Source organism: Eutrigla gurnardus (genome assembly GCF_963514095.1).
Source record: "Eutrigla gurnardus genome assembly, chromosome: 21".
Taxonomy (NCBI): domain Eukaryota; kingdom Metazoa; phylum Chordata; class Actinopteri; order Perciformes; family Triglidae; genus Eutrigla; species Eutrigla gurnardus.
Window position 1 is genome coordinate 11913683 of NC_139932.1, and position 23976 is coordinate 11937658.

At 44.4% G+C, this 23976-nt stretch overlaps 1 protein-coding gene across 7 annotated transcripts in view; it reads left to right on the forward strand.

Moving 5' to 3' along the window:
* LOC311032490 (ELKS/Rab6-interacting/CAST family member 1-like) overlaps window positions 1–23976 on the forward strand; it is a 159765-nt gene that overhangs the window by 41038 nt on the left and 94751 nt on the right. For 4 of the 7 annotated variants that reach the window (XM_084039317.1, XM_084039318.1, XM_084039313.1 and 1 more), the window contains 3 exons: window positions 9741–9876; window positions 11628–11759; window positions 16817–16977. In XM_084039317.1, coding sequence (XP_083895443.1) covers window positions 9741–9876; window positions 11628–11759; window positions 16817–16977 — 429 coding nt within the window. Of the gene's footprint in view, window positions 1–1943; window positions 1956–9740; window positions 9877–11627; window positions 11760–16816; window positions 16978–23976 lie in introns of all 7 variants that reach the window. The other 3 variants (XM_084039316.1, XM_084039312.1, XM_084039314.1) reach the window with 1 other exon arrangement.

Here is a 23976-nt window from a genome sequence, read left to right on the forward strand (position 1 = left end):
AAGAAAACTGTAAGTTGGTCGGGAAGTATGATCTCACTCCTACCTCAAAAACCTACTGTCAATGTTACACTGAGATATTTAACCCAACCGCTCTTTTACTGGCTGTTCACAGACGTCAGTATTAACTGTGAAAATATTTGGAAAGTCATGGATTAATAAATCTGTTTGATAATACGTTTAGAAACCAAGCTGTTTGGAGCCCACAAGCACTCGCCCTGCAACGTAAAGTGCAACAATACTGACTTTGTCCCAGAGCTACCCAACCCTGTGTGAAAGACGGCGCCGTGAGCTAGCAGGTACATCAGGAGGATACGCTCGCCCGTGGCCAACCCTTATGTTGGCACCGAGGCTATCCCTGGGCTACGAGTGAGCAGCGGGAACATTACTAATGAAAAGATCAGATGTGGGTTAAACAAGGGTAAAAATCAACCCGCTCCCCTGGCCCCTCTAGTTCAAGTCCAGCTGTAATGGCACCAGGTTATTTATTTCAGTAACTAAGATGGTAATTGGAGCGGACTTGGGTGACTTCACACTGAGGGGAAATGGAGCTGAAAATCTGCCTTGATGACCAAAATAAAGGATTTGGACGGAAGAATGGAAAACAGTGAGAGGGGATGGGGATGGGGGGGGGGGGAAGGTGGCGGCGGAGGGAGAAAAACAGGGAGGCAGAAACGGAATAACGGGTGGAGACGGCGGGGGAAAGAAAAAGAAGAGACGACATGGTGAGGAGAGGGAAGTAAAACCAAACCGACAGAAAAGACAGGGAAGGGAAGAAGTAAAAAGCGAGGGAAAATGATGGTCTAGAGCCATGTAGAATATAAACTTGAGTAATGGGAAATTAGAGAAGTTTATTGCGTGTTATATTGTCCTTTAATGGACAATTTGTCTTTGGCACGCTGTCATTAGCCGTGTGTTCCCAGGAATAAGCTCACCCTAGAGTTTAAGCTTTGCCAGTTCAACCAAACACGCGAGGAGTGATTGCGAGGAATTCTTTCGGGGTCAACCAATTTAGGAAGTGAATTTTTCTTCAAATTTCATATCTAAATGAATCCACGTCGTGCTCCTTTTGGTGGAGACCCAAGATTCACGAGCTGTGCAGTTCTAAGTGGCCCCAGTGGGAAGTGGAAGAAGTTTGCCTGTGATATCAAAACTGTTGAAGAAGAAATCATTCGGAGTGAAAACGCTCTCAGCTCATGCTTAGATTGGCTAATTGCTCGCTTTCTACAGTCTGTGATTGTAGTCTGTGTGTGTGTGTGTCCTCTTAAATGTTGGTGGAGGTCACGTGAGGTCGATGCTGTACTGAAAAAAAAAGAAGTGCCTACTTTTAAAGGAAAACTTCACCCACAAAATGTCACATTTCTATGTCATTAAGTCACCTTGAATGACTTCACGATGAAAACAAAGACTGTGAAAAGTCAATGGAAGTTAATGGGGCAACACTCCAAAGATGCATGTGTTTTTGAAGTACTGAGCATACGACTGGATAAATGAGAGTTGTATTTTGATATAATTACGACACAAATAAACACGGCCTTCGTGCACTTCGATTCATCAACTCATTCATTCTTTATTTTTGGTTCTCTAGTTGCGGCGGAGGCATGCAAGAAAAATAGTTCTCATGGCGTGTTATTGATGTAGACATGGTCACTTTGTGGGTGATGTATTCCTTTTAACCTGTCTGTCTGCTTGTCTAGCTGGTTGCCTGGTCATGCCTGTCTTCCTGTTGTGTGTGCCCGCTGTACATCTATGGTTAATGATGTGTCTCTGGCTGTCTCTCTGTCACTTCCTGTGTCTCTCATCTCTCTCCTCTTTGAAGATTGATCAAGCCGGCTAACCTAGCACTCAACTCCTGTCTTCCCTCTCACCTTTCCCTTCTCCTTCTCTGTCTCTCCTTCCCCTTTCTTTTATCTTTACAACGCAACGCCGTCTCCTGCTCTACCCAGTCTTGCCTCAAGGTTAGTACCGCACGCCTGTTTTTCCTCCTCCCGTCACCGCCTCTCTCCCATCGCGCTCTCCTTCATTGTCACGCTTCTTGTCCTTGCATCGAGACACTCTCTCATCTCCCTCCCTCTGTCATAAACTCTGTTTTTAATCATTCCCATCGTGTCTGTCTGTCTTTGAAGGAGACACCTTGACTTTCACGCGGCTCTCTTTCATTGCCACATCACTGCCTCTTTGAAAAAGGAAACATTGTCGTTTCTCTCCCCGCGCCCTCCATTACAGCCTTGTCACGACACGAGCGCTAAGGTCAAATTTCAGGCTCCCACAGCAAACGAGAAAAAATGTCCGAGCAATGCATCGCCATCATTAAGTTGGACAGCTGTGAACTTTTGCTCGGAGTTCCTCTTACTCCTGTTGGTTTTCTGTCTTTGTGGCTTTTCATAGAGAAATCACTCCTCGTTTTGTTCCTGCCTAATAGTTCACAACGTTATTTTAAATGTTCGACCGGGGTTTCGCAATCTTTTATGGTCGGAGCAGGTTGCCAGGCAATCAGCGAAGACTCCGGGAAGTCGCCGCTCCTCGCCAAGAAATAGTCCAGCAAATGACCGCTCGTAAAAACCGCAACTTTTTACACGTCGGCTTTTTGAACGGATTAAACAAACAAGATGTAACATGCTAATTACTGAGCTTAAGAGGCGCTGGAAGGTGGATTTTATTAAAAACTTTTGACGGAGCCAGGCTAGCTGTTTCCCCGTTTCCAGTCTTTATGCTAAGCTAGGCTAACTGGCTGCCACACTAGAAGTGTGTGGTGCTGTCTGTATCTGCAGAGGCCCCTCCCCTTTCTGTATTTTCTTATGTTGCTGTGTTCAGGATGCTTTTGGGCATCAGCCTCTATAACAACGTAGTGATCAGGTACCAAATCGTCAGCAGGCATCCAAGCAAATAAAGCTTGTTCCAGTATGAAAGTGAATCTGAGGATGACTTTCACCCTAACGCTAACCGGGGTCAGGGGTCGTGCACTCCTGGTATCTTTGAGCAGAGGAGGAGCGACCAGCTCAAACCGCAGTAGGAATCCTGCCTTTTAAGTATGGCACCATAAATCCCCGTCCACATCCCGAGATCGAGAAGCGCCGTTGTTTTTCTTCTTTTCTGACTTTTCAATATTCCTATCTTGCACTCAGGAGGTCACTCCATAATGAGATTTCAGCATGCAAAACCAAAAAGTCTGAATTTGGTCTTTTTGAACAGACATATCAAAGTCATATTGAAATTTCTCTGACCTACACATTGTGATCCACCACATAATAACCACTTCTCCCTTCTGTTTCCTGCATAAATCTGGTGGTCTGAGTGTTTTGTGCGCTCTGCGCCGCTGTAAAGGTCTCCCCGGTGCCAGCTGCTTCTTTGCTCTTTCTTTCCTTTTCAACTTCCAGAGCCACGGTTCCCCCTGCCGTCTTGTCAGCTTTTTTTCATCGCTGTTGTTCTGGTGTTTTGTGATTCAACTCTAGAGGGGGAAAGAAACAAAAGAAAAAGTTAGCGTTGCCTTGCTCTCTGGTAGACGACAGTCGAGTTCTTTTTCTTCTTCTGTCCTTTTTAGTGGGGTTTTTTTTTCCTCCACGTCTTTTTTTTTTCTGGTTGTTTTGATCTTGAGCTAAGGAACTCCTCATCCACTGCCAAACGTCTGACATCAAGGTTTCTGTATCTTAAAAAGGAATTGCATTGCTACTGCGTGCGTGTGTGCGTGCGTGCGTGCGTGCGTGCGTGCGTGCGTGTGTGTGTGTGTGTGTGTGCATGCGTGTGCGTGCCCTTGTGTGTGTGATCCCTTTGAGGTCCCGCATAACGCTCTGCGTTGAGGTGGTGCAGGGATTTGTCAGCAAATGGGCGACAACAAGCGGGCGCACACACACACACACACACACACACACACACACACGTTATCACAGACCTTTGCACGTTGTTTTCTTTTTATTGTATTCAACACACAAACACACATGCAAGAAAGACTCTGCCAGCCAATAGATGCCAACGCTACAGTGGGGATGAATGCTGAGAGTTATCTAATTAAAATACCTGCACACACACACAAACACACACACACACACAAACACACACACACACACATACGCCCACACACACTTTTCGAAGTTGAGAGGGGAAATAAAAAACACATTTTGTTTAGAATCCTGCACAGTATTCACGAAATAGACAAATCTACAGTACAGTTTAAAGTGGCTGCTCACTCATTTTATTTTGCTTTGAATTATCACGGAGCATGCACATTTTTTATCGTACATTTTGACATGAATTATGTTTGGGGTCACTTAGTTTGGCCTCTTTGAAATTCAAATTAATTCTCTCATTTGGGATTCCAGAGAGGTTTTGCTGCATAAAATGTTCCTGTCAAAGCTGCAATGTTTAGGACAGGAAAATAATCATCATTCATCATTTCGATGAACGATTTTTTTTTGTTTTTGTTTGCCAAACCAATTCCAGTTCCAGCTGCTCAATTGTGAGGATTTGATTAATTTAATTTAGTCATAAATGATAGTAGTGAACCACCACCATCACCTCAGGCTGGGAGAAATTCTAATGGGCAATTTCATTATTTTTCGGCAATTTATATTATAGACACAAAGAATTATCAAGAAAAGGATCTGATTAATCAATAATGAAAATAATAATTCATTTCTGCCCTCAAAATCATGTTTCTAAGGGAATCGTATTCAAGTAAGACTGTAGTTGTTAAGCTGTTTAAAGATCTCCAGAACTCCAAACAGACGATTAGGGTTAAAGTGCACATCATTCATGCATACAGTAAACACCATACTGTAGGACACAATAAGACATTGTTCTCTCATCTATCATATAAGCTAGATTTCAAGATAAATATGAGTGTCTGCATTTAATTCTGAGACTCTCGATCTGAAACAAAGACACAGCCTGTCGTTAGGACAGAAGCCTTTAAGGAAGACATTCCGTTCTGTCTGATGTATCATAGTGGGTTTTTTTACAGCTCGTTTCCAGTAATGCACACGGTGGATGTTTGCACACATACACATGGGTCTTAGTTGCCGTACCTCATAATTTACCTCACAAATTTGCTCTCTCTCTCTCTCCATGAGGGATTTTCTACAGTCTTTCTGCAAACAACAACACAAGTATTTCTTTGTTTATTCCTCCAAAATGTCCTCCTTGTACTGTAACTTCTTCTTTTGCACCGACCGTGAGCAAGACTATTATGTTTTTGATGTTTTTTTTCTTTTTTTTCTGTTTTCCTGTTTGCTGTTTTTCATGGGCTTAGTAAACCAAACCAATATTTCCTGTTTTTTCAAGGGAATACTGTATTCCGAATGGTTAAAAGGAAATCCTTGATGTTAATGTTGGGTGAACTATGTGCAGTAAACATACATGAGGCCCCCGAGCATTTCTGATCAAATATTTATACAGGACTCCAAATGTAATATTAATATTACCTTAATGTGGGTCCCTGAATATCAGCAGCATGCTAATGAGGGAGGTTAAAAAGTTTTTATTTTTGAGACTTTGTGGTTTACTGAAGTTTATGAGATTGTGTGTGTGTGTGTGTGTGTGTGTGTGTTGTTTCATTTTCACTGCTAGTTGCAAACACTGTTCACTTAATTTTCCTTGCAGCATTACGTTTTAATGAAGGGTATTCTATGTTTGTACATTTTTGCTTATGTGTGTGTGTGTGTGTGTGTGTGTGTGTGTGTGTGTTTATATATATCATATATGAGTGTGTTTGTATGGTCAAATCATTTGGGTATTTTTGAGGTTTCGCAAAATTTAGGAAGTTCAAAGTGCTGTCAGCACGTATGTTAGTGTGTGTGTTTGTGTTTACGTTAGCATGTGTTTACACTGTGCCACCATGTTTGCATGTGTGTATTTCTGTGGGAATGTTGGAAAGGACGTTGTCGGACGTATGTTGTTATGTTCCCTGCAGTTGCATGCACATCTGTGTGTGTGTGTGTGTGTGTGTGTGTGTGTGTGTGTGTGTGTGCACTTCAAATATTTGCGTGTGTGGTCTGACCAAGAGACTCTTAATACAAAGCAGGTTGTGTCTGGAACAGTTGACAGCACCGAGTGTGTGTGTGTGTGTGTGTGTGTGTGTGTGTGAGTGTGTGAGTGTGTGTGTGTGTGTGTGTCTCTCTCTGTGTGTGTGTGTGTGTGTGTGTGTGTGTGTGTGTGTGTGTGTGTGTGTGTGTGTGTGTGTGTGTGTGTGTGTGTGTGTGTGTGTGTGTATGCCCCCCATCAGCATAGTTTTGGTACATTTGTGCACTTGCAGTGTATCAACGCGTGTATAATCGGGTATGTGTGTACTTGTGTGTGCCGTGGTTGCGCTGCACAGTTGCACGTCGCGTTTACAGCGTTGTGGGTGAAAAGCGAACTCTCCTGTGATTCTGCCTCTTCCAGCGGTTTGCAGCAGTTGTTGAAAGTGATTTCAGAGGGAGGGTGAAGGAAGTATTTTACATATTAAAACGGCTTCAAATGGCTCGTTGCCGCCGGCTGAGCCGAGCCAACGGATTCACAGAGCAACTTCTGCTCCCAAAAGCAGGCAAAGTAATGAAAGATTTTTTTTGTATGTGGATATGTGGAATATACATGTACTTAGTAATAATATTATAGTAATTATGCAGCATAAAACAGCTTTGGTGAGGTATGAGACTGAACACGTGCAGGATAGATATTACGTTTTTACCTCTTAGTATTATACAAATGGGAATTAACAAGTTTCTTCACATTTAAACATATTTAGAAGAAGTCTTTAAAATCACACCCGATACGTTGTTATATTACCTGTCCACTGTTGCATTGCTCAATGAAAAAAAGACTATGCACTTCAGTTTCACAGGCAGTCAATGTCAATACACCATAGATTGATATGCAGCCATTACTGGGAAGATGCAAAACACCAAATTTGGCAAACAAAAAAAAAAAGTTTGCGATTGTTCCAGTAGTCTGTTGTACTTGGTAAATCTTTTAGAGAGGAGAAGAAGAGGAGTCGGAGGGAAAGTAAAGCTCTGGAGATGGAAGTGACAAAAGAAGGAGTGGAAGGAATCAGGAAGAGGAAAGGAGCGAAGTAATGGTCCATGGTCTGATGAAAATATTTCATCCAGAGGAAAGAGTAATGTTGCATTTGGAGAGGGAGTGAGTGTGGAGAAGACTGACAGGAAAGGGGAGCAGTGAGGCGGAGCACATTTGTCCTCTTACATTGGTCTAATGCAAATACATGATTGCTCTTCATAGAGATGATTAGAATGCAACATGCAACAAAGAAGGGCAAATAAGTAGAGGGAAAGATCAGTGCTGGTTTTAATGAGGAAATTCCAAAGAGAGGAGGAACTCGCTATGGTCCGATGCAAATGCGTGATAGTTAGCTATGCAAATGATCTACATGCTGGAAGGTGATACGGCCAAACAAGTGGGGTTTGATTGAAACAAGTGTTTAGCATTAGCGAAAGAGGAAAGCGAGGGAGTGTTGAGTCAATAGGAAACATTACAAACTGAGTCTATTCCACATGCACATACACTCCGATACGTGCAGTAAATGTAGCATGAAGGGGGGAAACCTCAGAGAGCTAACCAGATGGTTGGAGCTTCCTGGAAATCCTCCAATAGGAACATTCCTGCCTGTTTATGACCTGTTACACCCTCACACAGGGCCTAAAGCTCAAAATTGATCCCAAATATTCAAATTCATCCCACATTCTGGGTGCAACCTGGAATCAGGATGGCACAAAGGAAACAGAAACGGACCGTAATGAATCTGACGCCGCGCTTGCTTTCGTCTGGTTTCCTCTTTAACATTTGAACCCAATTTGGATGTGATGGGGATGCAATATGGTACGTACGTAGGCCTTCAAAAGGCACACAAAAACAATACGAGTCCAAGCCGCGCGTGTACACACACGGCTTAACGCTAACAGCTATTATTCTGTGAGCTTTGAACGGCCAGGTGCCGCAGAGCAGCTTGGCCCTGTCGCCGCATTTCAGTTTCTCTTCCAGCTTCCCAGATTTCTCTGGACGGCTTGGAATTGGGCCCCCTGGACCTTTTAGCAAACACATAGGGGATTTAATGTTACCATCCTCTGCCAATATCATTTCTCAACTTTTCTGGCAGCGATCGCTGATGTAAAAATCCCATTTGATGGATTACTCTCATTACGTTGGGTTAGTTTAGCTGATAGTTTATGGCTTCAATAGACAGGAAAGATGAAAGAGAGGGTGTCATAAAATATTTCTACTCTAGTCCATGTATATCAAACTAGATGTAAACAAATAAACGTAATACACATGTGACACGAGATGGATTAGAAGATTTCACAGTGGAAATAACACATGTGAAACAGCATGCTGTCAGATCGTAGGCTCGCAAATGCCTGGGTTTAAGACCAGAGCTTTGTCATGCACAGGCAGAGGTCAAAGGTCATGGGATGTTCGGTACCTGTTTACACCTGTTTTACACAAAATGGCTTGTAAAACAGTAACTTGCCGTGAGTGGACATGCTCCACTGCCGGTGTGACAAGGGTTTGCTGTGTCTTCACTGGAGCTCAGCCTCTTTTTACTGGCAGTTCCAGCAATGGAAGTGAAGAAAATGGATTTATCTGCAAGCCTGTAAAAAAACAGGATCACACACACACACACACACGCATGCATAAACATTTGCCCAGATCGGGCATGCAAACATAACGAAGACTCGCAGACGCATACAGAGCAAAATAAGATTGACTTTTATTGGAGGTTGGTGAGTTTCTAATGTGAGTCAGCAGTTTTGTTTTGTCTTCGAAGTGTCTGTTGGATGTGTGCCGGTGTGAGCGCATGCTTACACATCCATCCTTCGTGTTTGACTTATCTTTTCGTCTGTGTCGTGATTCAGTAGACATTGTTAAACCTTACTGGCATTAGCTTGGGTTAGTCCACATCTGTGCATGTGTGTGTGTCTGTGTGGAAGGTATGAAAGGTCCTGATCAAGTCAAGCTGCTGTGATAGCTGATAGGTCTGTGACACAGCCACAAGGGCTTCCAGACAGCTTAAACGGGGATTAGACCCTTTCTCCATCTCCCAACCCTGCTGCTCCCATGAGGAATATCTGCTTCATTCCCAAGATGATGATTTAGACTCCCAGTAATCTCGCCGTGAAAAGACCCTCGTGCTTCCCACTGTGGAGGAATCTCAAATGTCATCCAGTCATTGATTCATCGCTTTTTATTGAATTCCTTTGCTAATCTTTACATTATATTGGCCCGAAGGGATTTCATTATGGCACTCAGTCGCACAGAATGGTGTATTGCTGTATCATTGAAACGGCAGTAACAGATCCGGAATATGTTTGGTGGGAAACAGCTCGTAAATACAGCTGGTTCGTTTCATGGCCTCTCCAAGTGTGTTTGGTGACACCGTAACACCTTCTCAATATGATATCAAATCAGGAGGAAAATAACCATATTTAGGGTTTGAATTCAGATAAGATCTTTAGATATGGCACATAAAGGACGGAGCAAGTCCAGTTGTTCTGCCTTCTTCTTTGTTGCATGTTTGCCTTTTTTTCAGGAGAAAACGGGGGAAGAGGGGAGACTTAAAGTTGAGCTGTTTTTATTTTTTGTACCGACCAAGCTGCATTATTGGAATATCCTCTCTCTCTTTAACTCCAAATGCATGAATATCACAATTCTCAACATGACTCAAATCACTTTCAGTCATCTTAATGGTGAACAACATGAGAAGTCAAAAACGGCTGTACGTAGGTGATGCATTGACTTTGTTTTGCGTGTGTTTGCAGGCAGATGAAGGACCAGTCAAAGAAGGTGGCCAACCTGAAACACAAGGAGCAGCTGGAGAAGAGCAGGAACGCCCAGCTGATGGAGGACGCCAGGAAGAGAGAGGACAACCTGAACGAAAGCTCCCTGCAGATTAAGGTATGGAGGGGGGAGGGGCACTGGGAGTGAGATCGAAAAAAAGTTTCTACCCGTCCTACCTTGAATATTTTCTGCCATCATAACAATGCTTCATCATAATGTGACAATTGTGGCAGAGAGCAGCCTGAGGCAATGTCAAACACACTCGCTCTCTCTCTCTCACACACACATACACCATGCAGCTCTCGCTCGGGGAGTGTGCGAGAGGGGGGTAACTGATGATTGACAGGGAGAGCAGATGAAAGGTGGTGGGGGAGAGAGGAGAGGATGTGAGAAATGGTCGGAGAAGTGAAGGGGAGAAAGGATGTGAGGTAGAGAGGTGATTAGAGGGGAAATCGGGGACGTGCACACTAAACTATGTAGTGAATGCTGTGGGTTTTAAAATGCTTCCTGTGGTGTGAGAGCATCTCCTAATTGTCTGCTGGGGTGTCGAGTGACCACAAGATGAGCAGCAATGCGTGGGGTGACGATTACGACTGCGGTCGTACTCGTATTTCTTCGGATTTGAGGTTTTCTCTACCTTTTTAATTTCAACTTTTTCACCCTGAACTTCCCCTAACTTCCTTTCACCCCCTCGTCTATCCTCCTCCTCCTCCTTCTCCTCTTCCAGTAATCGTTAAGCTCAGTGGCTTCTCTGATTAGACGCAGATGAAAACATTCTTTCTCTGTGCGTCTGTGTGAATAAGCGCCCTCTAGCTACAACTGATCTTCGGATCGAGGGAGTTTGCAAGTTGCCGTTTATGTGTATGCGTGTGGTTGGGAGATGATCTGATAGCTATGTGAGTCACTCAGACTTATAAGACCGCAGCGGTCACAACCATAACCAGCGTGTGTCAAATGTAAGAACTTCTGCATCGTTGAACCAGCACCGAAGACTGTAAATGGAATGCAGAGTGTAATTCAGGCCGTAAATTTAATTCAGTGCAATAAGAGGTTTTAATATAATTAAAGTGCATGCCGGTCTGCATAGTTAAACACGGAGTCATGTTGGACCCGGAGCAGGATTCAGATTCGCAGCACATGTGCTGGAGGAGTCGCGGAGGTTTTGTTTATCGCCACTGTAAATGTCTCATCCTCTCTCTCCGCTTCGCCTCCATCAGGTATTCATTCAACTCTAATTTAACCAGGAAGCCAGGCAGGGGGGGGGGAGCCAAATAATATGAGGAATTGGTGCGAAGGTTGTGCGGTCTTACTTAGAAACTTCATGTGCGATTGGGAATTCTTGAAAGATGCAGATGGAGATGGGATTGTTTTGAATTGTTTCGGCGGAGCAAACTGGAGCGAGGAGTGTCCAAACTTTTACCTCCAGCTGCTGTTAGGCAAACACATTTGATTTAGCATAAGCCAATTGATTTTCGGACTAGTGCTGGATTAAATTAATAACCTCCATACATTTATATTATCAGATGCCATGAAACCGTTTGCTGAGGAAACTCAAAACTTGTTTATCAATAGTGTTTAGGGGTTTAAGCCACGCTAGCAGCTCTATGATGTAATGACACAACATTTGGACATTTGTCGTCGTCTGAATTGGAATATCTTTGGGTTCACATTTTAATTTGTCCAATGCTTTATTACCAAATACCTGCAAAAATGTAATTCCCATCATACCATGCTGACATTAGCGAGTACAGCCTCACAGATCTGCTGGCGTGGCTTGTTGCTCCTTAAAAAAATGATTAATCACCTGATTGTTTTTCAGCACTGCAACAGTTCATACTCTCTTTACACCGCATGCTTTCTTTCTGCAGGACTCCCTCCGTCAGAAGGAGGAGCGCATCGAGGAGCTGGAGGAGGCGCTGAGGGAAAGCGTTCAGATCACGGCGGAGAGGGAGGTGGTGCTCGCCCAGGAGGAGCAGGCACGCACACACTCGGAGAAACAGGTAGCGACTCCCTCGGTAGCGAACACACATGAGTGTGTTTCTGCATGTCGAAAGAGAATCCTTGAACCCCCCTCAACTAGTTTGTGTGTCAGCCAAACCTTTCCTTAAAAACCCCTCTCAGGTACTTTTTATTCACATAATACACTAATGTCCTCAACTCAGGATTTCCTCCATGTTTCTGTCTTTATGGGACATTTGGACAGAGGAAGGAAACACACACACACACACACACACACACACACACAAACACACACACAGAGACAAACATCTTCAGGGCGACATAGAAACTCTTTCTGACAAAGCTAAACATTGCTATGCCAATAGCGGCTAATGGCAGCGGCAACACACATGCCCTGTGCCAACTGAGCTCATTCAGGTGTGGCTCTGTGTGTGTGTGTGTGTGTGTGTGCGTGTGCATGCATGTGTGTGTGTGTGTGTTTGCCCAGTCACTCCTCATTTGGAGGAGAGGTAAATACATCTCTATTTAAAGAACAGCTTGTATTTTGTTCGCTTCGGCCGGAGCACACAAACAGCTTTTTCTTAAGACGGGGCTCGAGTCCGACCGCTCCAATTTGTAATCCGTTTTATCTATATTGAGACAGTAGGAGAGCTCATAGTGGTGTTCTGGGAGGCTCAGAAGGGAAGGGTTTAGTGGAATCAACCTCAGTCCAGTGAGAGTGTGTGTATGTGTGTGTGTGTGTGTGTGTGTGTGTGTGTGTGTGTGTGTGTGTGTGTGTGTTGCTCCCCTGTGTGCCCGTGACTTAACGAGGCCATAGAGATGGGAAATGTTCCTCGGAGCTTGGATTGGTTTTGACAACCCGGGGAAAAACAGCTTGGGCTGTTAGGATGAAAACTGCCCTGAGAAAACACGGGCCGCTGTAGCTGTTGGCAAAAAACGGCTGGACTCCATTGTTATTACTGCCTCTAAATGTTGGCCGTCCTCTCTGGCCTTTACTTACCAGGCTACTTCTGCACAGACACATAAAGACAGGCATGCAAACACACGTTTTACTGCTGACACCCTCAGCCATGGTTAATGTTAGCGGGTGCCACGGCCGAATAAATTCCAGATAGACAGATGTGATAGAGGAATGACAGACCCCCGCGCGAAGACAAGCAGATGGATGTAAGAAAGTGATGGACGGATGGAGACGAAGAGTTAATTATAACCAGCCTTACAAAACAAGTGCATCTTCTTCTGTGTGGACGTGTACCATTCAAACTCGCAGAACTTTAGTTCAAGTTCCAGTCAAGGTCCAGAAGTGACAGGAAAACGATAACTACGTTTGTGAATGAATGGGGACACTTTGCAGACTCTGACACTCAATAATAACATCACCTGACTTCCTCCTTTGCTACTGATGGACAAAGCTGCCAGAGAGGTTTTGTTATTCATACATAAAGATGACTAATAATTGGTCTCATGTGACATTTCTCGAGGCCCAGGAACGATTTCAGGAATTCAGGAACCGAACCTGCATTTAAACTGGAGGTGCACGGGTCTAAATTTAGTTCCTTGGACGTATTTTCCATCATTTTTATCATCCATTATCAGGCTAATTAACCTAATCCTCCTGGTTCTTCAGTTCCAATGTGGAGGCAAACAAAAATACACCAAAGGAACTTTTAGTTCCAGAGTTGAGTTAATCTATATTTCCTGGACCAAGTCCGTCAAAAAGCAACCAAACAAAGACATTAGCACAAGATTAAACAGGCCTACGGCTTTGTGTTTCCACAATGGCAAACTTCAGAACGAGTAAAGGAAAGATGGAAAAATCACATCCAACGTGTGCTTCCTCCTGAAGTTGACTGTAGCCTAATTTGTTTACAGTAATTGCGCCGAGCTCTCACATTCGATTTGGCAACGATATGTTGAAATACTTCAAGATGCTCCAAGTGGCAGATTTAATTAGACAAAACGGCGGCCATTTAGGCCAGGGCAGGGTGCTGGAGAACGTCCTCGCGTTAAAACGCCTCGGCTGGAGGAGGAGGAAGGAGTAGAAACGTCGGCCTGCGGTGAACGAGTGGAGATGGCAGCCAAACACTCAGCGCAGTCTTCACCCAACATCAACAACTCTAACTCAGCCTTTCAGCACAGGCGCACGTGCACATGCACATGCACATGCACATGCACATGCGTGCACGTGGTGCTCACGGACAGGATAGCGTTCCGCATACATACGCATATTCCTCCCCGCACACACACTCACACCCGAACATGGCGGAAAGAAGTGCTAACTGCTATTTAAACAGCGCACGGCGCAGCACAACACGCCATTCAACGGGAGCCAGGTGGATGTGACTCTGGTTTTCTAACTGGAAACCCGTCTCTATATACACAAGTTAAATTGTAAATAAATATTTTTGTGTTCCTGTTTTACGGCTGCGTCACTGCAATTACCCTTTCACATAATGATTTATAAAAACGATGACGGGGCGAGAGACAATTTCCTCGCTTAATGAGGACGGCCTGTTCAAAGGCGCACACATTGCTTATTATAGCGTTGGCACACGCACACACACACACACACACACACACACACACACACACACACACATACACATGCCAATGCAGCCAAACCAGGCAAATTCACACACCCTGTCTGCATATTCGTAGACACACATACACACACCTTGAGTATGCTGCTGTATGTTGACAACCTGTGTGTGTGTGTGTGTGTGCGTGTGTGTGTGTATGTGCGTGTGTGTGTGCGTGGGCGTGCACGTGCGTGTGTGTGTGAAGGACTGTCCCATGGACAGGGTTTGCCCGGTAAAATTGGTTGACCAAGACCACATGAAAATATACTAAACTTTTCTGCTAGACATGAGTCACTTCATGTGTGATGTGTGATCCCTGAAGAAAGGTGTGTGTGTGTGTGTGTGTGAGTGTGTGTGTGTGTATGTGTGTGTGCACGCGTGACAGAGAAATGAGTCAGCAGTATGACATACTCCATCTGTCTCTTCAGACACCAAACTAAAGACAGACATCCTCTCCTCCAGCTTTCCGTCTCTCGTTAACCAGACAATTTTGATTCTTGAACTCAATGCACCTTCTTCCTTCCTTTCTCTCAAAATAAAGTTGAAATCACCCGCACGCACAAATACACACTCTCAGACGACTGAAGGGGTTGCTGTCTTCCTCCCCCTCTGACTCCTTCTTTTCCAGCCGAGCCTCGTCACTCCTCGCCCCTCCCTGTATCCTCCATCAATCGCTACATCTCTGATGTTGGCCAAAGGCCTTCCTCTCCTCTCCTCCCCTCTCCTCCCCCTCCTCTCCTCTCCTCTCCTCTCCTCTCCTCTCCTCACCACCCCTCTCCTCCCCTCTCCTCTCCTCTCCTCTCCTCTCCTCTCCTCTCCTCTCCTCTCCTCCCCTCTCCTCTCCTCCCCCTCCTCTCCTCTCCTCTCCTCTCCTCTCCTCTCCTCTCCTCCCCTCTCCTCTCCTCTCCTCTCCTCTCCTCTCCTCTCCTCTCCTCCCCTCCCCTCTCCTCCCGTCTTGTCTTGTCTGAATTGCATTTTAAACTGGCTGTGTTTCTGACTGCTCAGTATTTTTGCGCTGTCTGCACTTTCTTTTATCCGCTTATCTCTGTCTTTCATGTGCTTAGCATTTGTTTAGTTTTGCTTTCTCTATCTCGTCTTGTGCTTAACAGTTTATCTCTTCACTTGAGCACTTTTACAACTCTTCTTTTTTCTCTTATCCTTTTCTCTGCTTTCCCTGCCTGCATGTTCGCCGTTTTAATCGCATCTCCCTGTCACCTTTCTTCCTCCTAAGCACCTTTGTTTATGCCCTATTTGCCTCCTCTTCATTTTGTCCTCCCTCTCCTCCTTCTATACTCTTTCTGCCTCCTTCCCCTTTCCTATCCTCCCCCTCCCTCTTTTCCTCCCTCCCTGTCAATTTGCTCTTTCTCCTTTTCTGCACTCGATTTATTTCCTTCCCTCTCTTATATTCTATCTTATACTCTATCTCTCCCCCATTTTGTATCCCTTTTCTCTCCTTCCTCACTATCACCATCCCTTTTGCTGTTATCTCTCTCTCTCTCTCCCTCTCTCCCTCTCTCTCTTTGCTCTTTTTGTATGCAGCTCTCTCACATTCCAGTGCATGAGTTCACCACAGCCGGCTTTAGGTGGTCAAAGGTAACAAAATCCTCACAAACCTCACTCACCAGCGCTCATTCATGTCTTTACCATTTGGCTTTTTCTGTTTTTTTTTCATTCCAAACACACATTTTTCTCATTTTTATTAAAGTGAATGACAACATGGGAAGTTGAACACGAATCCTCATTTACTGCCTCTGTTACGTTTTACATTTTGGCAAGTTAGTACAGCTATTGTGGAAATCACACAAACGTTTTTATTCGTCTGGATCAGACCTCGACTTGTTTGCTCATTCATTAATTAATTCATGCTGACATGAGAGCAAACTTTCAAAGAATGGCAGAACCACAAATATTGTGAAGAAATATTACATATTATTGGCTTGTTTTTCTTTCTCATTTTTATAGTAAATAAATCTATCTTTGTGACTCTCCTTCCGTTCTACTTCAACCCTTCAGAGAACCAGGGAGTATACGACCGGGAAAGAGAGAAAGAAGTCAAGAGAAAATGTGTGTGTGTGTGAGGGAGGGAGAGGTCGTCGCCATGCTGTGAGAAATACAGTGACCTCGACACTACGACATTAAACTGACAAACTGATATACACCCAGAGAAAGAGAGAGGAGTAGATAAAATATATATCAGAGAAGAGAAAACGAAACAACATACAGAGAGAAAAGAAAACCGAGAAGAAATACGACACGTCTGATGTTCTGCAATTGAGCATCTCATGTAATAACAGAGAGATTGTTAAATAATTTCAACAGCACAGTAGCTGTCGAGAGGAAGATGACACACACACACACACACACACACACACGCAAACATAAATGCCTGTATCTGTGGAGCACAATAGCGAATGAAAACAGTTAAATATGAAACAAAAATATCAGATTGAGTCAGAAGTTGGGAGGAAAATAATTGTGTTTAAAATGTGACAACGTGTCTGTCTTTGTGTTTGTCTCAGGTGGAGGACCTGCTGGTTGCCATGGAGAGGGTGAAACAGGAACTGGACGTGATGAAAGCCAAGCTGTCATCAACTCAGCTCTCACTGGCCGAGAAGGAAGGTCACCTGACCGCCCTGCGGGCCGAGAGGCGGAAACACCTGGAGGAGGTCCTGGAGATGAAGTAAGACGCACACACGTTTTTTTATTACCGCTATTTATGTTAACATGTAAAACAGATGAACGTTAGCAAACTACCGCTAGAACACTTAGGTCATTCTGTCACGCATCCAAAGACGCAGACACAAATGCTTTTGTCAATGCAGCGATGTGAAAACAAGCGGGTGTCTGAGGCTCCGTCCGCAGCACATTAATATTCTTACCATGACGGTGTTAACAGGGTGACGTTTGGCAGGTAACCTTGAGCGCAGTCACCGATATAGATTAGCTTGTTAGCAAGGTAACATTTGGTAAGTAGCAAAGTGCATAGCGCAGTAAAGGCTGATGTCGCATAAATCAAAGTGTTGGACAAATTGAAAAGGTTGAGGAAGTTATTTATAGGCATTATTATAAGCAATCGATCTTGTGTGTCTTGAGATATTTCACAAAAGAATCATGTTTGTACAAGATTGCATCCGTCCAGTAGCGGTCCAGTCGACATTTACAGTATAAAGTCAGAGACGACCTCCAACGCTTCCCCTGAAATTAGCAACTCTTATGCTATCTCTAGTGGTTTCCCATGATGCGTCAGTGTTTCCGGAAGGTGGTCACTGACAGGATCTTCACCTGACACTTCATCAACTCCCTCTTTGCTCTTCCTGTCTTTACATCCCTCTCTCCCTCTATCTCTCTCTCTCTCTCGCCTCCCTTTCTCCTTGTATCTCCTCCCTTTTTTCGCCCTGCACTTAAAAGCCATTGAAGTAAGCAGTGTGTTAATGCAATAACCATGTACCTCCGTCCGGCTCTCCATGTGATTGATTGCATACACAGACGCCCCGCACACACCCGTGCATGCGCTGTAACCTCGGCGTACATTTGAATGTCATTTTAATACACGGGTTTGCAGTTTAAGGGTCCAGCAGTCCGACGGTTCCCTGTATTTTCTGCTGTTTTACATCCTCACTGAGACCTTACAATAAGGTCTAATTTAGTGGAACGGCGCTTTGGACTGAAATAGAAGCCAAGGAGAATGTCCGTGTTAGCATGTCCTGCCCGTTTATACACGTTGTGGGACTATCTTTTCCTGTGGCATGATGGGAAAATGAGGGCATGCACTGTGATTTAGTTTTCCTGCACTCTTCCTTCTGCATTTTCTACCAACGTAGCATTTCTAGGCTTTTGAGAGAGAGAGAGAGGGAGAGGGAGAGAGAGAGCGTGTGTGTGTCCAGCAGCCCGTCTATTCACAGGCCAGGTGAGCAACTTATTGGGCATTTTATCGCCGTAGTAACGACCCGTGCGGTTATTACAAGCCCCAGCGCATCAGAATGCATGGTCATGTTTTCATACGTGAATTTGCATGTGTGAGTTGTGCACGTGTGCAAGCACGCCCTGATTGATTTATTGACGTCTGACGCCTGTCCAACGTTGCTTTTAATAAAATACAGGCGCCATGATGAATATTTATGTAACGGGCAGCAGACACACACACATCCTTATGACGTACACACACACACACACACACACACACAGACAGCCCGCCCTGTTCACAGGCGTTAGATTGAACGGCCTCCGGTGGGATGTTTCAGTCCGAGCTTTTGACTTCACTTGCCCTTATATACTCGCGTATGTATGCGTGTAAATCCACCGTGGTTAATATCATGACCCAACTCTGAAATATGGTGTGACCGTGTGTTTCCATACACACATCATACCTGCTGTCCGACAGAGAGACCAAATATTTACTCTGCTGGTCGTCTGCTGCTGGTGTTTCTGTAGATAAACGGCCGCACTTTATATGTTCCCTCTTGTGACAAACATTTATGACTTATGCATTCAGCATGTGATTGCAAAGGTCTTTTCCATTTGACATTTAGTTATTTTACAAAGAACTTGTGTATCTTCAGAGATATTGAAACCAAAGTTATGATTATTTGGCAGAACACATAGAAATTCCACCTGCATTGCTTGCAGATACTTGAATGAAGAATTGTTGCATTAATAGGATTGCTTTCTGCCTTTTGTAAAAAAAAAACATTGGTATGCAAATATTTTTCAGACTCCAGAAAGACATTCTTGACACATATTTGGGATATTGGTTTTGTGTGTATGTGTGTGTCTGCTCCCCTCAGTTCCGATGTTTCAGGTAGCCGCTAGATGTCCCGCTGTGAGTTATGTACATGACGCCACCGCTCATATTTTTCACAAGACATTAAGGTTTGGTCAGCAAGCACGTCACTTACTTCTGGCTTTCTCCCACGTGTAAAACATGAGATGTTTAAGGTGGCTGCGTCCTGCGCGTCCATATATCTCGGTGTAATGCACATGAAACTGTCTCTGCGCACACAGGCCCGCCGTAACTCTTCGGGGTTTGATGTCTGAGTTGTTGGCTGGTTTTACATCGGTGTGAGGTTTAATGTTACTGTAAGACATGATATACGATACGGCATGTTTCAGAGGTTTCTTGGACAGACATGGAATATATTAACACACATGCGCGCCCTCCCTCCCATGCAGGAATACATCTGCGATGCTGACGTTCTGTCTCACTTTTCTCGCCTTCCCTTCCCTTATTGCGTTACACAAACTCTGTAATGTAGTTGCGTGAGCGTCTGTAACACTTTGCTCACCTTCAGTCCCTGATGTGTATGTGTGTGTCTGCTATGTTTGTGCCCAACAACTAGAGTATAGATATAGAATGAACATTCATGTGTATAATAGTCACATAAAACCACATGTAAATACAGATGCATGGGTACACACTCACACACACACACACATAATGTATCCAAGGGGAGAAAATACACAAGCAGAACGACACACAGATAAAAACATCTGCCCTACACGGCGCCAACATGCATCTTTCCCACTGATAAATCATCTGCAGCATGTACACACTCGTATAACACACACACACACACAGACGTATTTTCTTAGTGATATACATTAAATATGCACATGCTCGTTACTCTTCCCAGCCTCATGTGTGCTTGTGGGCCATGTGTGCTGTCATGTGTTTGCAGGTGTGTGTGTGTGTGTGTGCACGTTGCAGCCAGCTGGAGGAATGTGCTGACAGTGTGTGTGTAACAGCAGGGCGTCGGGTCTGAAATCCCAATCTGGCTGAATTAAAGCCGATTTGACTCGGCGCTGTTCTGCTTTACCGACATTTAACGCACACCTCCGCCTCCCGCCTCCCTCCGAGCTCACACATGCATGTCTCTCTGGTGCAGGTGTGTGTTTGGACGACTTGGAGGCATAACTTCTAGCGCACATGTCCAACCAGTAAAATTTAAGGCTCACACACAGATGATTTTGTTTTGGCTTTTGGAGAAGAGAAGTTTATAAAATGTGTAGTTTGGATCGTAGGCGTAAGTCAAGTCAATTCCATTTAAATACAAACCAAACTCATAAACTTTCCTCTAAGGCTTTCCAATCTGTACAAAATACAGCAACATAAATCCCGAGACCTTTGATCTGGATAAATAAGAAAGTCCCCAAAACAAACCGTCAAGGCGGGGTTGTAATAAAAGAATAATTTCAGCTATTTTCAACCTTATTATTCCTTATTGTGAAGTTTGTTTTTATCACGGTGATGATTGCCTTCAAAAATTCACCACTTACATCACTGCCCACGAGTGAACCATCAAAACAGTTGGAGCCTGACGTGGTTTATTGTAAATATTGCAAACATTCAGCTTCTCTCAAACAGCACTTTACAACCATGTCATGCAGCTTTTCCTGAGAGACGAAGTTCAGGGCGAACAGAACTTTTCTTATTGAGAACTAAAGCAAGTAAATATGTTTATTTACACAAGTATTTGGGGCAACCAAAACGGAATGCATGTGAATGCATTTAAAATGAGGTATAACGGATATTTTAATAAGTGTGCATATCACTAACAGTTGGGACTTGATCCCATAACGTCCTGCTGAGAGGTGAGGATAAGAAACGAGGTACGTGGAGGAAGAAGGGGCAGGAGGGGAGAGGAGAAGACCTGAAACGAGAAGAAAAGAGTGCAAAACTGATAATGAGGAGAAGAAAAGAGAGTAAGGAGGTCATGGCAGGAGTTATAAATCTGTTTTTTTGGGGGGGGGGGGGGGGCTAGGAGGCTAATAAAATGAAAGAAAAGAAGCAGAAATGTTTTTATGGCAGAGAGGAAAGGAGGGAAAGCGAAGAGGAGAAAGACAGCTGTCCAACAACAACTGAGTCGAGCCAACAAATCTGCGTGATATCCCGAAGAAATTATATTACCTCCTCTACAGTCTCCCTCGCTCCTTCCGCTCATCCATCAATCTTTCAGCCTACCATATATATTGGATGTACGACCACTTGCGTTATGTCCTCCTCCCTCGCATGCTTCCATACGCGCTCATTTACCGGTCATTATTTTCACCAGACGACCAGAACTATTCGTTTTTATGATAATCAGAATTCATCTGTTGCAGCAAACGTTCTGACACATAAAACAGCGAGACGCCGCTTTCTGTTTATTTGCACGGGTTGTTATGGAGATCGTAACGTTAACGTGCGCTTAAAGAGGCCATTTGTTCCGAAAGAAAACGCCAAAGCATCACACTGAAACGACCCTGCTGTGGAGAACGAAGGGCGGCGGTGCACTTGACAATTGTTTTGGCAACGCAAACGGTCAAGGCTTCCAGCGAGAGGCAACAAAGTGAGTCCCATTACTTTTGTTTGCTTCAGTAGGGAAATAAAATATGATATTTTAGTTGTATTCTCCGCGTGGGGGAGGCAGCCTCAGGCTGTGACAAATCAGGTATTGGGTAGTGATTCATTGAAAAATGCCTAAATTCTATTGAGGTTTAGTGGCTCGGGATGTTCTATGTGCCCAAAAGAAGCATCAAACCTGAAGCTTTTAGTGGATTTTTCATCTTTGGGGGCAATTTGATTCTGTTTACACACAAACAGTGTGTTTTACAGCACATGTAGACTATAAAGAGCCTCAGAAACACTGAGTTGCTGCGCTGTCTTCACCCTCCTGCAGTGAGAGTCTTGGCTGATACCTCAAGGTGAACGCTATAAATTCAATTTATTTCTCCTTTGCTGCTCTGCTCTTTGTTTTATCTCCCACCCAGCCTCCGTCTAACCCTCAGACCTCTCCCTGCACCCCTCACGCCATCCCTCCCTTCATTCCTGCCGTCCCTCCTCTTACCCCTTTTTTTTCATCTCTTATTCTTTGCATCCTTCCTGCCTCTTTCCAGCCGCCTCTCCATTCTGAGCCCACATCTGTCTGGAAACGCCATTATCGCCTGATTCCTGTCTGGCAGGCTGTATTTCTCACTGTCTTCACTGTTGTCACTACATACTGAAGCTAATCGATGGCTTGTGTCCATGTGTGTGTGTGTGTGTGTGTGTGTGTGTGTGTGTGTGTGTGTTTGGGGTCCCTCTGCTTGTGTGCGTGCTGTCAAAGATCTTATTTTCAGCTCCGCTCCTCACAGCCAGAAAGCCGTCACTAACAATACGACTGGGACGTTAAAAGACACACACGCGCAGCAGCTATCCCATCATTATCATAAGAAGTGTGTGTTGCCTTCAGAAATAAGACACACACACACACACACACACACGCACAGAGTCACTTACAAAACCAGATGAGACAGCATGACTGCTTAGAAGCTTTCCCTCCCAGAGGGACGCTAAGAGACGCACACACACACACATAAAAATACATCCTCCCACACATGCATGTACCCATGCTTATGGCAGAGCACCTGTTTGGTATGCTGCCATAAGCCAGAGACGAGCGCTTTCATCCCCCAGCAATGAGATTAGTCCACAGTGTGCCAAAGCAAGTCTGTGTGTGTGTTTGTTGTGTGTTTGTGTGTGTGTGTGTGTGTGTATGACAGACATGTTGAGGGCTTAGTATGACAAAAAGGGGCACGCTGTTTTGACACTTAGTCTTACAAGCACAAATCAGGGCGCCTCGCTCTCCGTCTCCGTCTTTTCTCTCCGTTTTTCTTGCACTCTCGGCACTTGCCTTTCTTGCCCTCTCCTCCCCGACTCTGGCTGTCTTCCTCTTTCCCTTTTTTTTTTTTATTTTTCCTGCTCCCTTGTGAGAAACCGAGGGAGAGATTGAATTGGGGGAAAATGGAAGCAATAAAAGATGTGCTTCAGTTAGAAGTTGTATTCAAATAACAGGGTTTTCTGAAAGCCTCTGAAGCCTCGCAAACCAGTGATCTTCAGCTGAATCCACAGCAGAGAAAGGAAAACGAGAGCGTCTCCTTTTTTTTTTTATGGTGCTGACTCTTCTGTATTGTAAATTCCATTATTATTGCCATATTTTATGCGTAATCCGTACATGTATTGCAACACTCTCACACCAATTAAGTTGAACGAATGGAGCCGAATAAGAGGAGAAAAACAGAAGGGGATTTAAAAACAAGCACGAGGCGCCGAGAACAAGAGGAACACGATCCGAAAAGACGGAAGAGAACCGAACAAAGAGACACAAGTGACGGGAACGAACAGATAAAGGGGGAAAAAAGGATGCCGCAAAAACCGAAACTCGCCTGTTTCCCTCAGCCGATTACAGGTTGCGAGTGCCAGGCCATCAAACAGATCATTAAACAGCAATTAAAGAGGGAGAGGGAGCAATGAAGGGGGAAAACATATCAAAAAGCAGAAAACAAAACATGCTTCTTTTTTTTTCTTTTCAAAGCCTCTGATTATATGTTCCGCGTGCCAAACAATTACGTTTCTATTCTGGAAATAATAAAACTGTATTACACAGACAGGCAGAGACCAGGGCCCGACTAGTGACAGGCTTGTTTAACATATCGTGACAGGAGAGAAAGACATCAGCTGGAGACAGAAACGGACAGATTTGTAACCTGACGGCTCTGACATCAACAGCGTGATCAGCGATAAACAGTGTACACACAATGTATTTCCATTCTAAGACTTTATGCTCCTTAATGGGAAAGTTGGCTCACAGCGAGGCATTCAAGTCAGCGAGGCACGCAGCGAACAAAGAAACCCGACACGTATGTAAACATGCACGATTCATTT